Source organism: Hemiscyllium ocellatum, chromosome 6, assembly GCF_020745735.1.
Source record: "Hemiscyllium ocellatum isolate sHemOce1 chromosome 6, sHemOce1.pat.X.cur, whole genome shotgun sequence".
Taxonomy (NCBI): domain Eukaryota; kingdom Metazoa; phylum Chordata; class Chondrichthyes; order Orectolobiformes; family Hemiscylliidae; genus Hemiscyllium; species Hemiscyllium ocellatum.
The window spans coordinates 52,079,222-52,094,371 of NC_083406.1; the positions used below are offsets into that span (position 1 = coordinate 52,079,222).

The 15,150-nt window shown below is 40.0% G+C and overlaps 1 protein-coding gene across 7 annotated transcripts in view; it reads left to right on the forward strand.

The window, feature by feature from the left end:
* Positions 1-15,150, forward strand: part of LOC132816694 (sestrin-3-like) — a 163,660-nt gene that overhangs the window by 79,863 nt on the left and 68,647 nt on the right. For all 7 annotated transcript variants that reach the window (XM_060826572.1, XM_060826571.1, XM_060826570.1 and 4 more), the window contains 2 exons: positions 5,863-6,063; positions 8,770-8,952. In XM_060826572.1, the coding sequence (XP_060682555.1) occupies positions 5,863-6,063; positions 8,770-8,952 (384 nt within the window). The remainder of the gene's footprint in view (positions 1-5,862; positions 6,064-8,769; positions 8,953-15,150) is intronic.

The window sequence follows — 15,150 nt, forward strand, 5'->3', positions numbered from 1 at the left end:
AAAGTCTGTTTTTGTTTTTCAGGGGAATTACCATCAGGGATTCCTGCACTGCCTGCCTAGTCCTCTTATTTTGCCTGATTGTCACCCATTTGCTTCCTCCCTGTGGCATCTTAGCCTGCAGTACGATCTCCTCTTTATACATGCTATTCACAATTCTCTAATCTTCACAGATGCTCTACTATGTGCCCAGCTAGGCTTCCAGAAGCTACAGCTTTAGACACTGCTTGCACTCCTGCTGGTCCGGTGCCTTGTTTGCCATATAGAGCAGGAGAAGCACCCCACAGCTTTGAGCTATCCTGCTATAACTTACTCCTTTAAGCATCTTCCAAAAAATTAAATCTTTTGGATCTCCCCAACAAGTAGGGGGGAATACTCTCTTCCTAGTCTACTTTACCTTGACACCAACTGTCCAGATGCTTCTCTCTGCTTCACTTTTATACTTTCTGCAAGAATACAGACATAATGGAATTTTGGAAAGAGTTAGTGTTGGTGGGAGCATGTTTGATTTGAAGGAGAAGAGATCAACCAAGGAGAGGAAAGTAGTGTGCAGAAATGATCAGCAGTGATAGCTGACTGGAGGTCATAACCTTGAAAACAAGTGTTCCTTGTGCTTGAGCTGGAGAAAGGAAAGGAAAGGATTTAAAAGAGCACTTCATAGTTTAGACAAATAATGTGAAGATTATTTTCATTTCACTTTTAGGATAATTCTAGAACTGTGCATAATTTGAGGAAAAGCATGAGGCCTGCAGGGGCTTGGTACGTTTTAGCAGGATGAGACGAAAGAAGGCTTAGCCTGCTTTGTGCCATGTGCACTTATTTGTATGGGCCTTTTATTTCAGTGAAGAAGTAGTCTTTTCTTGAGGCCATCCAAAACGTTGTCCATATCTTAACTTGCAGCAAGTCTAATTTCCTTATCCCTGTACTTGCTGAAAATTTAATCCCTGTCAAAATCAAATTGCTGCTGACCTTGTAAGTCTATGCCTGTAATATCTCCAACCTCTCGATCCTCTAAGATACCTGCACTCCTCTAATTCTGGCATCTCGTAAATTCCCATTATAATTATTCCACAATTAGTGACTCTGCCTTCATTTGCCAAAACACAGAATTCTTTCACTACATCTCTCTACCTTACTTTCCTCTTTTTGAACAAGTCTTTAGACCTATCTCTTTTTGACAGCTTTGTGTAGTTTTTAGGTTTTGAGAGATACTTTAATTCCTAATCGCTCCTGTGCAATCCTCAGATGCTTTTGCATCATTAAAGGTGCTATGGTGGTTGCTGTTGTTGTGGTAATGGCCAGGGTAGGAGTAACTCACTATTAGGTAGCATTGTGTGCTGTTCCTGAACCTTGATTGCTATAACAGCAATATTTTTACTGAAATAAAAGCTCTAAACATCATTAATGCTAAAACAAAAATGGTTTTAATAATCAGTTATGTTCTGAACATTTGCATTTTTCTACTATAGCTCCTGTCCTGTGTCCCTTTATAAGGCCTTGACATTTAACTAGCTGTGCATTTTTCTGCAAAATGGTTTTACGGGGTTCAGATACTATTGATATCACTTTAGCCAGGGATTGGAGATGTAACTATTAGAACAAAATGTTGTTGATTCATTGCCTTTATAAGCTACACTAACTTTTAATATTTTACTGGTTATTAGAATTTACTTGTTTGTATTAAGCACTAGTTTTTGGTAAATACAGAAACCTGGTCAGTGTTTGCTATTGACTTGAATCCAAAAAAACAAGTTCAAGAAAGGGACTTTGAATTAACTTTTTTGTGGTGACCCTGGGAGTTGTAGGGCTTGAGAATTAGAACATTCTCCTAAGTGGGTTATAAGAGAGAAAATTGTTCAAGCATTTGCTATGCAGCACAATTTTGTTGAATACATTAATAACTAGCCTAGAAAATCATCTTGGTCAATTACATGAAGCTGGGTGAGGAAACTGAATAAACTGTAAGTAATTAGATTAGTGGTTGGGGCGGCACGGTGGCACAGTGGTTAGCACTGCTGCCTCACAGCGCCAGAGACCCGGGTTCAATTCCCGACTCAGGCGACTGACTGTGTGGAGTTTGCACGTTCTCCCCGTGTCTGCGTGGGTTTCCTCCGGGTGCTCCGGTTTCCTCCCACAGTCCAAAGATGTGCGGGTCAGGTGAATTGGCCATGCTAAATTGCCCGTAGTGTTAGGTAAGGGGTAAATGTAGGGGTATGGGTGGGTTTCGCTTCGGCGGGTCGGTGTGGACTGGACCGGACTGACCCCGTACCTAACACTATGGGCACTTTAGCATGGCCAATGCACCTGACCCGCACATCTTTGGACTGTGGGAGGAAACCGGAGCACCTGGAGGAAACCCACGCAGACACGGGGAGAACGTGCAAACTCCACACAGTCAGTCGCCTGAGTCGGGAATTGAACCCGGGTCTCAGGCGCTGAGAGGCAGCAGTGCTAACCACTGTGCCGCCCACGAATTCTGTTGATGTAGCATATTCTTCAATAGGATTGCTGGGATGAGTAAGATTGAACACCTACACTCTACTTGAAATGTTTCCGTAATAAAGTCATACAATTATTAACAAAATGATTTTGTTCACAGCCGCCTTCGTAATTGCTTTGTGTTCCAAATATCTAATATTGAATTTCATTGACATTCCCTGTCTCTTCCACAAAGGTCATATTTTTGATCAAGGTTTTGTTTTTGTTTTGTTTTTTTTTTGGTACAAGTACAATGTTTCTGTTATATATAATCATAGTGTGCAAAATTTTTAGTTCTGTAATTTTATTCATCAAAGGACATTTTGTTTTCTTGCAATTTCTAGGTAATGTGCTTCTGTGGTGTCAGTGCTCAGGAACAGACATAATCAATTGAGGCTGAACAGCCAGTGGACATCGTCCAAATGCAAAACAGCAGGGTTGTCGTCTTATAGGCAAATTTTAAAATCTTGGAATAGAGATGTCAAAGCAGGACCAGAAGATTAGCAATTTTTTGGATTATTCCCAGTGCGATATGCTTCAGGCTATGGAAGTAGGAGGATAGTTGCACATAAATATATGGCTGGAGAAATGTGAGGAGGAGGACATTATATTATTGGGATGTTATGAAAGGTTGTTGGGGAGTTGGAACCTAGGCAATGCCTATGGGGGGACACCTGTATATGGCTGAGATCAATATTACACTATAGCCATTTTCTGGTGTGGTTGGTGATACTTTAAATTATTTTGGCTTGAAAGGATAAATGGGTTGCATTTAAGATTGAGTGGGATTAGACTTATTGTATTAGGCTGTGGAGATAAGGTGCACTGAGACTGAGGAATGGAACTGATGAGGTTTATCTAAATGCACAAAGTCTGAAAATAAGGTTGGTGAGCTGAAAGCATCATCAGGTACATGGGAATATGATGTTTGGGTATGGAGGCCTATCACAAAGGGCTAGGTTCCTAAAATACACCTTGACACAAGATGTTAAAGCAAGTTGGGAATGAAAAGGAAGAAGGGGTAGCCATATTAGTTAAGGAATTACTACCATGCTAGAGAGAGGCAAATCAAGGACATTATTTATGGGGTTATGTTTTAAGTTAAAATGCACTAGTGGTGCAGTTAGCTTGTTTTAGAGGCCAACAACTAATACCAAAATACAGAGGCACAGGATTTTAAGAAAACTAGAGCTGTAAGAATGAAGGGATATTGGTAATTTTGGAAGGGAGGAATTTACTTTGCTATCGATGTCTATATTCGGAAAACTAAATGAGACAGGAATGGGAGTGAACGTTTTAATTGTATTCTGGGGAATTTTCTTGATCAATTTATTACCAATACGATGAGGAAAAATCTGGTTTTCATGAATATGGTGGATTAAGTAAAGTAGTATCAGTTGGGGAACATTTCAGGCAATGGTATTCATGCTTTTAAAAAGTTTTTAGTTTATCTATGGAGAAGGACAACAAGCAATCTATGGTAAAAATACTTAATTGGAAGAGGTCCAGTCAATGGGTTGATCTGTCCAAAGTAAATTCGAATGGAAGGCTGATGAATAAGACTATAATAAAATTAAGGTGCTTAGTGAATACCTTGATTGGATAGGGTCAAGGAATTGTCTCCTGAGGGAGCAGAGAGGAAAAACTAAGCTAGACCTTGCATCCTTTTTAAACTTCATGACTTTTTATGTGATAGATGACATGTCGGGTAGATAAAACCAATAGAAAGTGATAAGCAAAATGTTTGGGAAGAGATGGACAGTTAACATATATTCCTGTAGACATATTGAATTATAATTAAAAGGTTTGTAAGAGGAAGAGAGAAGCTGATTTGGAACCAAAAATAAAGTCTATGATCTATACCGAGATCTTCGATGTCTTAATTTATTACTTTGTCTTTACCAAGGCAACACAGTTGGAGTTGTATTAAGCAGAACCTATTAAGATAATAAATGGATTAAAAGTTGATAGAGAGAGGTATTCGAAAGGTTGGTCATAACAGTAACACTAGGTTCAAGTAGAATAATCTAAGGATGCTAAAAGAAGGGGTGAAATTGCAGCAATACTGATCATAGTCTCCAAAACTTCCTTAGACACATGTGAGGTCATAAAGTATCAGAGAATTCTAAACTTTAGCTCCAAAAATGAGGGAATAACCCAGTTAGTTTAACTTTTTATAATGAGAATTTTTTGAAAATAATACTGCAAAGTATAATTAAGTCACTAGGGTGCATGGATTAATTAAAGAAAATTGCTACCAATTTGTCAATGGCAATTTGTGCATAACTAATATGAAGTTTTTTTGATGTTCTGGAAAGGGTTTAATGGGGCAGCAGATGATATGGTATACATGGACTTCACAAAGCTTTTGATAAGGTGCTTCAAAATTGATTTGAGTTAAATTGTGGTCTATAAAGTAAAAGGGATGATGGCAGAATGAACACAATTTTGGCTGACGAACAGAAAACAGACTATTGGTGTCTTTTTTTATATATTAGAGGAAGGTAAACAGTTCCTCCAGCAGCCAATAGTCAAAGCATTTTTGAGGTATTGTTAACAACTTGGACAGGGATATGCAGTGCACAATTTCAAAATTTGCAGCTGACCCAAATTTTGGCCGTGTGACGAGTAGTGACTTCAAGAGGATATAGGCTGGTGAAATGCTTGGAAATGTGGCAAATGAAACTTAATACGGAGGAGTGGGAAATGATACATGTTTTCTTAAATGAGGAGGAGCGATATAAACTGAAGAATACCATTCTTTAGGAACAGAAGATCTGGAACAAAAGAGGAGTGTGTGAAAAGAGGTTCATAAATTTAACTGTGGGGCAAATTCAGAAAATTGTGTGCATAGACAGGGCATTTATGATCCCAAAAATTAGGGATATGACCATCCTTTTTTATAATGAATCAGTCCTCCACTTGGAATAGTGTCTAATTCTGCACAGCATTTCAGGGAGGGTGTGAAGGATTTCATTTATGTGCATAGATTGGAAACATTGGGGTTTTTATTTTAGAAAGTTGGGAGGAGATTTGATCAGAAGGAGTCTCTAGAGGGTAGTGGGAAGTTGTTCTTAAGGATGCAAGGGTCAAGAAAACAAGACAGAGTTTTAATGTGATTTGCAAAAGAATCAATGGTGACATGAAAATAAGCTTTTACTAATTAGTGTTTAAGGATATTGAATGCAGTTCATTAAATGAATCTGCTATCATATACAATAGGTTCTTTTATTACAAAATTGGATAAGCATCAAATACAATCCACAAGGGTTGGGGTGAAGCAGTGGGACCAACAAAGTTGCTCTTGAAACAGTTGGCAGGGACTTGACTGACTGTCCCCTTTCTACCATCTAATTATTTTTTTTCTGTTGCTGGTTATCTCTGCAGATCATCCAAAATAATCCTGTAGATGGGAATACCAATTTACTAATCCTGGAAGAATATTCCACCATATGGCACCAAGACAATACCACACGAATTATGGGTTTGCACCCTCAATACTTAGAATCTTTTCTTCGGACCCAGTACTACATACTACGCATGGATGGACCACTCCCCTTTGAATACAGGCATTACTTGGCAATAATGGTAAAGTAAATGGAATATAAACACTGAGCATTTAATTATGCAGCTAAAGTTATTGCTGAGGTTTTGTCAAATAAGTACACCAAACAAATGACAAAATTTAATTGCTTTACTGACACTTAAGTACCACAGTTTCCTGTTTGTGCAACAAACACTAAAATGTCTGGCAAAGATGGCTGCCACCTGAGCCTGTGCAAAGAGTGCAACAAAGATGGCCATCACCTGGATGTGCACAGATGGCACCAGTGTTCATAGCTTTTACCAGAACTCTTAATTAACTGTAAGGTGTTTGGCAAGTTGTAGGAGATCTTATGTGCACCATGAAGAAAGCTTTGGCTGGCAGCTGGACTGATGTGAAAAAGCTCTGGTCTGAGGTCAGGCTTGGTATCCGGAGACAAGCTCCCTTGTGCTGACAAGGGGAAAGGCACCTCTGCAAAGTGGCTAAGAAGGAAACCTGAGGGAAAGTGAAAAAGAAGCTGAAGAATCGGCTTTTCTAAATTCACTCCATTTCTCTAAATAGGTGAACCTGTAAGAAAATTCTGTCCTGTTGTCAAACTCATTGTTAATGCAGAATATTCAAATTAATACAACAAAGTACTGCAAATGCTGAGCTTCATTTGAATTTAACATTTGTTAAATCCCTGGTTTCTCTTTCATAATAAAGGTATCCAATCAGCATTTTACTTGATTTCATGATGCATATGCATACTTAATGCCACCCTGTGGTAATGTTTACATGAAACCTATTTGCCAGATAATACACAATATATACTTTTTCAAAGTTACAAACCACATGACACCAGGTTATAGTCCAACAGGTTTAATTGGAACCTGTTGGACTATAACCTAGTGTTGTGAAATTTGTAACTTTGTACACCCCAGTCCAACACCGGCAACTCCAAATCCTGTATACTCTTTCAGATTTTTATGAAAACTTTAAATATGTTTTTGTTAGCTCAGTGGGGCCATACAAACTGCACCTGCATTGTATCCCACTCAGGCAATTTGCATGCACAATCTAGATTGATGCAACTGTTTCAGACTAAACGTAAAAATTTCCAACCTTGGTATTGCCTGTACCCTCTTGCAAGTGCATGTAAAAATATCTCAGTACTAGAAGTGTTTTCCCCAGTGTTAAGGCCACTATTGTCAATTGCCATCACTAAAATATTCTTCGTCCATCATCAAATTGCAGTTTGTGGATCCTTGATACATGTAAATTTGTTTTCCCTATATTACACTAATGATCACACTTCAAAAGTATTTGATTAGCTGTAAAGAACTTTAAGATGGCATGATGTAATAATAAGTGCCATCTAAATGCATAAATATAAAACAAAGAAAAACAAACAACGTTGTGGGCCAAAAGGCCTGTTCTGTGCTGTACTTTTCTATATTCAATGTTCTAACTTTGCTGGAAATCTGAAACAAAAACAAATTGCTAGACTAACTCTGCAGGTCTGGTAGCACCTGTGGAAGGAAAGCAGACAATGTTGAGTTTCGTGACCCTTTTCCAAGTCTGAAGGGTCAGAGGACTCAAAATTAACTCTGCTTTCTCTCCACAGATGTCAGATCAATTGAGTTTCTCCAGCAATTGCCACATAAATGCAACTCATTCATTCACATCAGAAGTTTTAAGCAAGATTTCTTTCCTTTCAGCAATCAATGTTTGAGAATGACAGTATGTTTAGAATGTCATCACAATAAGGAAACCTGGAGCTCCCAAGACTATTCACTGAAAACAAAATGAGAACTATATTTATATTTGGGCATGTCTAAAGTGATTCTCTTCTATTTTATGAATCTATATTTTCTACTGTTTGGGATGTTACTGAATAAGTAACCACGAACAGATGCAGTCTGTCTTTTTATACTAGGTTGTGTCATTAGTTCATTGAAATATGAGGTACTTCATAAAAGGGTTGTTCAATTGGATTTTGCAAAGTGTTGCTTTGTGAAATCCTCATGTTAAACAATTTGAGTGAACACATTATTGCCAATTAGGGAGGCAGTAGCATTGCAGTATTGAGTGTATCTGGCTAAGGACTCCGACTAAAGTTTTGAGGGAAAAGGTTTGAATCGCACCATAGCGAATGATGAAATTCAATAAAATCTGTACTTAAAGCATGTCTAATGGTGATTGTGTATAGGGTCATAGTTATACAGCACAAAAATAGATCCTTCAGTCCAGTTCATCCATACCAACCCAATATCCTAAATTGATCTAGTTCCATTTGCCAGTATTTGGCCTGCGTTCCTCCAACGCCTTCGTATTCATGTACTCATCCAGATGACTTTTAAATGTTGCAATTATACCAGCCTCCACCACTTCCTCTGGCAGCTCATTTCTATACATGCATCACCCTCTGCTTTAAAAACCACAAAGATCTCTTTTTAAGTCTTCCCCTCTCACCATAAACCTATGTCCTCTAGTTATGGACTCCCCTACCCTGGTGAAAGTACCTTGGCTATTCACCATATCCATGCCATTCATGATTCTCTAAACCTCTGTAAGGTTACCCCTCAATGCTGCAGAAAAAGAGAACCACAGCCTATTTAACCATCTCTTCTCAAACTTTCCTTAAATCCCCCAACTCTGGCAACATTGTAGAGCAATTTGAAGTGATCAAAATTTAATATAAAACAATGACAGCTCTTTCCTCTGCATGTTCAGTGCTAATATGATTTTTTTTAATATTCCCTAATCAGGCTGCTACCAGGCACCAGTGTTCCCATTTGGTAAACACTCATGTAAATGAGTTCTTGCAGGTTGGTGGAGAAGTGGAGTGGCTAAATGGCTTGGAGTATGTCCCACAGAAACTGAAAAATATCAATGAAGTCAACAAAATCCTTGCACACAGACCTTGGCTGATCACAAAGGAGCACATCAAGGTAAATCTTCAACAGACATTTGAATGATTTAATTGTAGGCTACAGTAAACTTCCATATTCTGGGCATTGTATGTTCTGGGTGATAAAAACAACGACTGCAGATGCTGGAAACCAGATTCTGGATTAGTGGTGCTGGAAGAGCACAGCAGTTCAGGCAGCATCCAAAGTGCAGCGAAATCGACGTTTCGGGCAAAAGCCCTTCATCAGGAAGGATGAAGCCCTTCCTGATGAAGGGCTTTTGCCCGAAACGTCGATTTCGCTGCACTTTGGATGCTGCCTGAACTGCTGTGCTCTTCCAGCACCACTAATCCAGAATCATTGTACGTTCTGTAACTATATATCTGTACTGAATGAAAAACTGATTTATTTTTCATAAATCAATGGAGAAAATGCTGGCTTTGCAACTTGAGTAAAATGCTATCTTAAATATTTGCTACCCTATATTATAATGCCAATTTTTTATTTTTCTCTTCCATTTTAAATTGTATTTATGGTGAATTGAGAAATTTTTTTTGTTCCTCCACTGTGGTACAAATTTCACTTCCTCTTCTCCTTAAAAGTATCAGGAGTCTTTCATATGTCATTAGCTGAAGATAAACTTGTACCAGGTAACCATGAAGTTCCCTATTATTGTTGGAGAATTTTCTGTTGATTTTTCAACATCTGAATTTTCAAATGACAAATTGCAATATTGTATTAAATTGAGCTCAATGTTTTGTGTTTTTTATCTAAAAATATATTGTTATGACAAAGAAATTGATTATTCATTCGCTCTTGTCCACTATCATCATTAAGCTTTTTCATACAAAGTGATGCATTAGAAAGGCAAGATTCATGAACAGTGGATGACAGGAGAAATTGTACGACTCGGCAAGAAGAAAAAGGAAGCATACATAACGTCCAGGCAGCGAAGAACAGAATGTGCCCTAGAGGAATAGTGGGAGAGTAGGACCAGTCTTAAACGAGGAAACAAATGAGCTAAAAAGGTCATGAAATAATTCCAGTGAGCAGAATTAAGGAGAATCCTAAAGCCTTTTATTCTTCTATAAACAGCAAGCGGATAACTAGAGAAAGGATTGGTCCATTAAAGGATAAGGAAGGAGGGTTGTGTCGAGCCTGAGAAAATGGGTGAGATGCTGAATGATCGCCTTGCTGAGGAGTGTTCACTGAGGAGAGGGACATGATGAATGTTGAGATTAGAGCTAGAAGTTTGTTCTGGATCAATTGACATAAGTAGGGAAGATGTGTTGGGTAGGCTAGAGGTTAAGGTGGACAAATCCCCAAGGACTGGAATGGGTCTATCACCGGTTGCTGAGGGAGGCAAGAGGGGAAATAGCTGGGGCCCTGACAGATATCTTTGTAGCATCCTTAAACATAGGTGAGGTACCGGAGGACTGGATGGTTGCTCATCTTGTCCCCCTTACAAGAAGGGTAGTAGGGATATTTTGGGTAACTATAGACCAGTAAGCCTGATGTCACTGGTGGGAAAGTTGCTGGAGAGGGTACTAAAGGATAGGATCTATTTATGTTTAGGAAAGAGTGGGCTTATCGGTGATAGGCAACATGGTTTTGTGCGGGGGAGATCATGCCTTACCAACTTGAGTTCTTTTGAGGAAGTGACCAAGCTGATAGATGAAGGAAAGGCTGTAGACTTTAAGGCTTTTGATAAGATCTACATGGTAAACCTAATGGAGAAAGTAAAGGCACATGGTGTGCATGGTGTTCTAGCTAGTCGGATAAAGAACTGGTTAAGCAACAGGAGACAGTAGTGGTTGAAGGGAGTTTCTCAAAATGGAGAAAGGTGACCAGTGGTGTTCCACAGGAATTGGTGGTGGGGCCACTGTTGTTTGTGATGTACATAAATGATCTGGAAAAGGGCACTGTTGGTATGATCAGCAAGTTTGCAGATGACATGACGATTGGAGTAGTAGAAAGCATAGGGGACTGTCAAAGGATACAGAAGAATATGGATAAACTGGAGAGTTGGGCAGAGAAGTGGCAGATGGCGTTCAATCCAGGCAAATGTGAGGTGATGCATTTTGGGAAGTCTAATTCTAGTGAATTATACTGTAAATGGAAGAGCCTTGGGAAAAGTTGATGAGCAGAGAGATCTGGGAATTCAGTCCATTGTACCCTGAAGGTTACTGCATAGTTGGATAGAGTGGTCAAGAAGGCATGGTATGCTTGCCTTCAGCAGACATGGTATTGGGTAGAAGAGCTGGCAGATGATAAGATTGTACAAGATATTGGTTTGGCCACATTTCAAATACTGTGTACAGTTCTGGTTGCCATATTACTGAAAGGATGTGGACACTTTGGAGACGGTGCAGAGAAAGTTTACGAGGATGTTGCCTGATATGGAAGGTGCCAGTTATGAAGAGAAGTTGAGTAGGTTAGGATTGTTTTCATTAGAAAAAAATTTGAGGGTGCACCTGATTAAGGTCTACAAAATCATGAAGGGTATAGACAGGGTAGATAAGCTTTTCCCCAGGGTGAAGGATTCAATAACAAGAGGTCACGCTTTCAAAGGCAAGAGATGAAAAGTTTAAGGGGGATACATGGGACAAGTACCTTACCCAGAGGGTCTAGGTGCCTGGAATGCATTGCCAGCAGAGGTAGTGGAGGCAGGCATGTTAGATTCTTTTAAGATGCGTCTGGACAGATGCACGAGTAGGTGGGGAGCAGAGGGATACAGATGCTTAGGAATTGGGCGACAGGTTTAGACAGCGGATTTGGATCAGCTCAGGCTTGGAAGGCTGTACATTTTCTTTGTTCTTTGTTCTAGATAGTCATAGCTTTCTTAACAACACTGACCAAACTTTAGAACAACAAACCAATGTAAACCTTTCCACTGGAGATCCTCCCAAACAAATTGAATTGCAAATATCTAACTGAATTAAGACTGATTTAATTACAATTTTAGTTTGGGTCCTCTAACAAAGTGGATGTACAAGAACATAGAAAATAGGAATAGGAGAATGCCTTTTGAGTGTGCTTGTGCATTCAAATAAGTCATGGCTGATCTTCCATTTCAACCCATTTCCATTTTCCCAAATTTCTGGATATTGATATTTTGAATATGTATCCAGTGATATCCACAACTTTATGGAGTAGAGAATTCCCAAGATATACAAGTCTTTAGAAACATATCTCTGTCTCATTCCTACATGGTTGACACTTAATTTCTGAAATTCATCTCTTCAGATTTCCCCTATAAAAACTAAGAATTTCGATGAGCTTATTTGGTGTTCTTTTAAATTCTAGATCACATGGGTCTAATCTACAGTCTCAAACTATAAGAAAGAAGGGGCATAAGACAAATATTTTAATTGGAAAACATTTCTACTTATTTTAGTACTGGATGCTGGATAAGTGGTGTGAGAAATCAGAATTGGCTGAGTGAGGTGGTAATGTGGTAGCGTTGGCTGTTGTCAGCATATATATGGAATCTAATGTAATGTTTTGGGTAAAATTGCCAAGCGGCAACACAGATGAGAAATCAGAGGAGGCAATGGTTAGATTCAGATTAATTACACAGGATTATCATGAAGTGTGGAGAGGGCAGCATTTATGCAGTGGTGAGGAGGGGATTGGGTGCTGGGGGGGAAAAGGGTGTAGACAGTGTAGATTAAGTGATTGTTCTGCTGTTCTCACATTCCAGTGGTGTGTCTAACTGAACCTGGAAAAAACCGACAGTTCTTCTGGAATTGGAGAAGGGGGAGAGAGGTCATGCTGACAGAGCATGCAAAAAAATAAAGCTTTTAAAAAAACAAAGCTAAAAGGAAAAAGAACGGGAGTGGGTTCACGATCTGAAGGTGTTGAACTCAGTAGTAAATCCAGAAGATTGAAAAGTGTCTTGTCTGAAGAAGAGATGTTGTTCCTTTTAAGTTTTGCTGTAATTTGTTGAAGCATTGCAGCATGCCAAGGATAAACAAAGTGGGCATGTGAGCAGGATGCAGTGTTAAAATTACCAGCTATGGAAAGGTCTAGGTCATGCTTGCGTACGGACTGGAGGTGTTCTACAAAGCGGTTACCAGGTCTGGTTTCGGTTTTTCCAATAACTGAGTAGGCCACTTTTGATGCAGCGAATGCAATACACAAGATTTGGAGAAAGTATAAGTGAAATGCTGCTTCACCTGGAAAGACTTTATGCCCTTGGATGGTGAGCAGGGAGGTGATGAAGGGGCAAGTGTTGCACCTTCTATGGTTACATAGGAAGGTATCATGGAGAGGGAGAGTGGTGTTTGATAGTCGAGGAATGAACTAGGGTGTCCTGGAGGAAAGGGTCCCTGTGAAATACAAATGAAGGATTGAGGGTGGTATTCTGCTGAAATTATCTGAAATGGCGGAGAATGACTCTTTGAATGCAGAGGCTGTTTGGATGGAAAGTCGGGATAAGGGGGACCCAATCATGTTGGAAGTGATAGGGAAGAGCAAGGGCGGAAGCATGGTTGATAGGTCAGATGTAGTTCAGGGCCTTTCAACCACAGTCGGTGGGAAACTCTTTATGGAAGAAGGAAGCCATATCAGCAGTGCTGTTTTGGAAAGTGGCATCATATGAACAAATACAATGTAGATGAAGCAACTGAGAGAATGGGATAGAATCCTTAGAGGACATGGGTGTGCAGAGCTGTAAGGAAGGTAGTGATGGGAGTTAGTGTTGTGAAGATAGTGAATGGCAGTGGAAGTTTTATTCCCCAAAATGAAACTGTGATCAAGGAAAGGAAGGTAAGTGTCAGAGATGGACCATATGAAAGTTACAGTGAGGTGAAAATTTGAGGCAAAATGAACACATTTTTCAAGGTCCAAATGGGAGCATGAAGTTGCACTGAAAGTGTTGAAAAGAGTTGAGGTATCCCAACTAAGAGGTAGACATAAGCAGTACACATGCGGGTGCTCAAAACTGCTACTTTGACTTGGCAGAAGTGAGGTGAATTAAAGGAGAGATTGAACTTGTTCTTTCCCCAAACAGTGAAACAGAGAAAAGTGGTAATGGATGCGGATTGGCAGGCCTCTGGTTGAGGAAGAAGCTGAGAGTGCTCAGACCATCCTATTAGGGAATGGAGGGATAGAGGGATTGGACATTAAAAGTGAAGAGGAGGCAATTGGGGCCAGGGAACTGGAAACTGTTCAATATGGCAGAGGAATCGTGCATGTAGGTCAGCAGGTTCTGGACAAGTGGAGAGAGGATAGAGTCAAGGTAGGAGGAAATGAGCTCAGTTAGGCAGGAACAAGCTGACACAATGGGCCTACCAAGGAAAGTCTGTTTTATGGACATTGGGAAAGATGTAGAAGTGGACTATCAACTATAAGGGTGGAGGGGATGATTTAGAGGTGATGAGGTTGGTGTCAGTCCTGGCAACATTGGTTTGATGTTTGGATGTGGGGTCATGGTCTAGGGGAGGTAAGAAGTGTTAGAGTTGACATTGAGCCTCTGCAAGGAAATGTTCAGTGTGCCAGATTATAATGGTACCACATTTGCCAGTGGTTTGATAGCAAAGTTAGAGTTGGACCTGAGTGAAGTACAGCAATTTTAGAAGGGAACAGATTAATGTGGGTGAGAGGTATAAATGCTTCGCCCTTCACACTATGAATTCGTAAGAGTCATCTAGACTCAAAACATTAGTTTTCTGTCTCTCCATGAATGCTGCCTGATCCTCTGATTGCAGGGTTAACTGGAATATATAGCATTGAAACTGGCCATTAGGCCTATACTTGTGTTCTTGCTCCATTTGAACCTCCTTGATCTTTTCTCGTCAAAGTCTAACATTATAGCTATTTAGTTCCTTTCATCTATTTGCTACAGTTAAATACTGTTTGCTTAACTTTCTCTCTGCTGAGTTCCATCTTCCTCCCTGTCTGAGAGAATGAGGATTACCTTAGATTTCTTCGTGCTGTCCATATGATAGGTCACAGTGGCACAGTGGTTAGCACTGCTGCCTCTCCGCGCCAGAGACCTGGGTTCAATTCCTGCCTCAGGCGACTGACTGTGAAGTTTGCACGTTCTCCCCGTGTCTGCGTGGGTTTCCTCCGGGTGCTCCAGTTTCCTCCCACAGTCACAAAGATATGCGGGTCAGATGAATTGGCCATGCTAAATTGCCTGTAGTGTTAGGTAAGGGGTAAATGTAGGGATATGGGTGGGTTACGCTTCGGCGGGTCGGTGTGGGCTTGTAGGGCCGAAGGGCCTGTTTCCACACT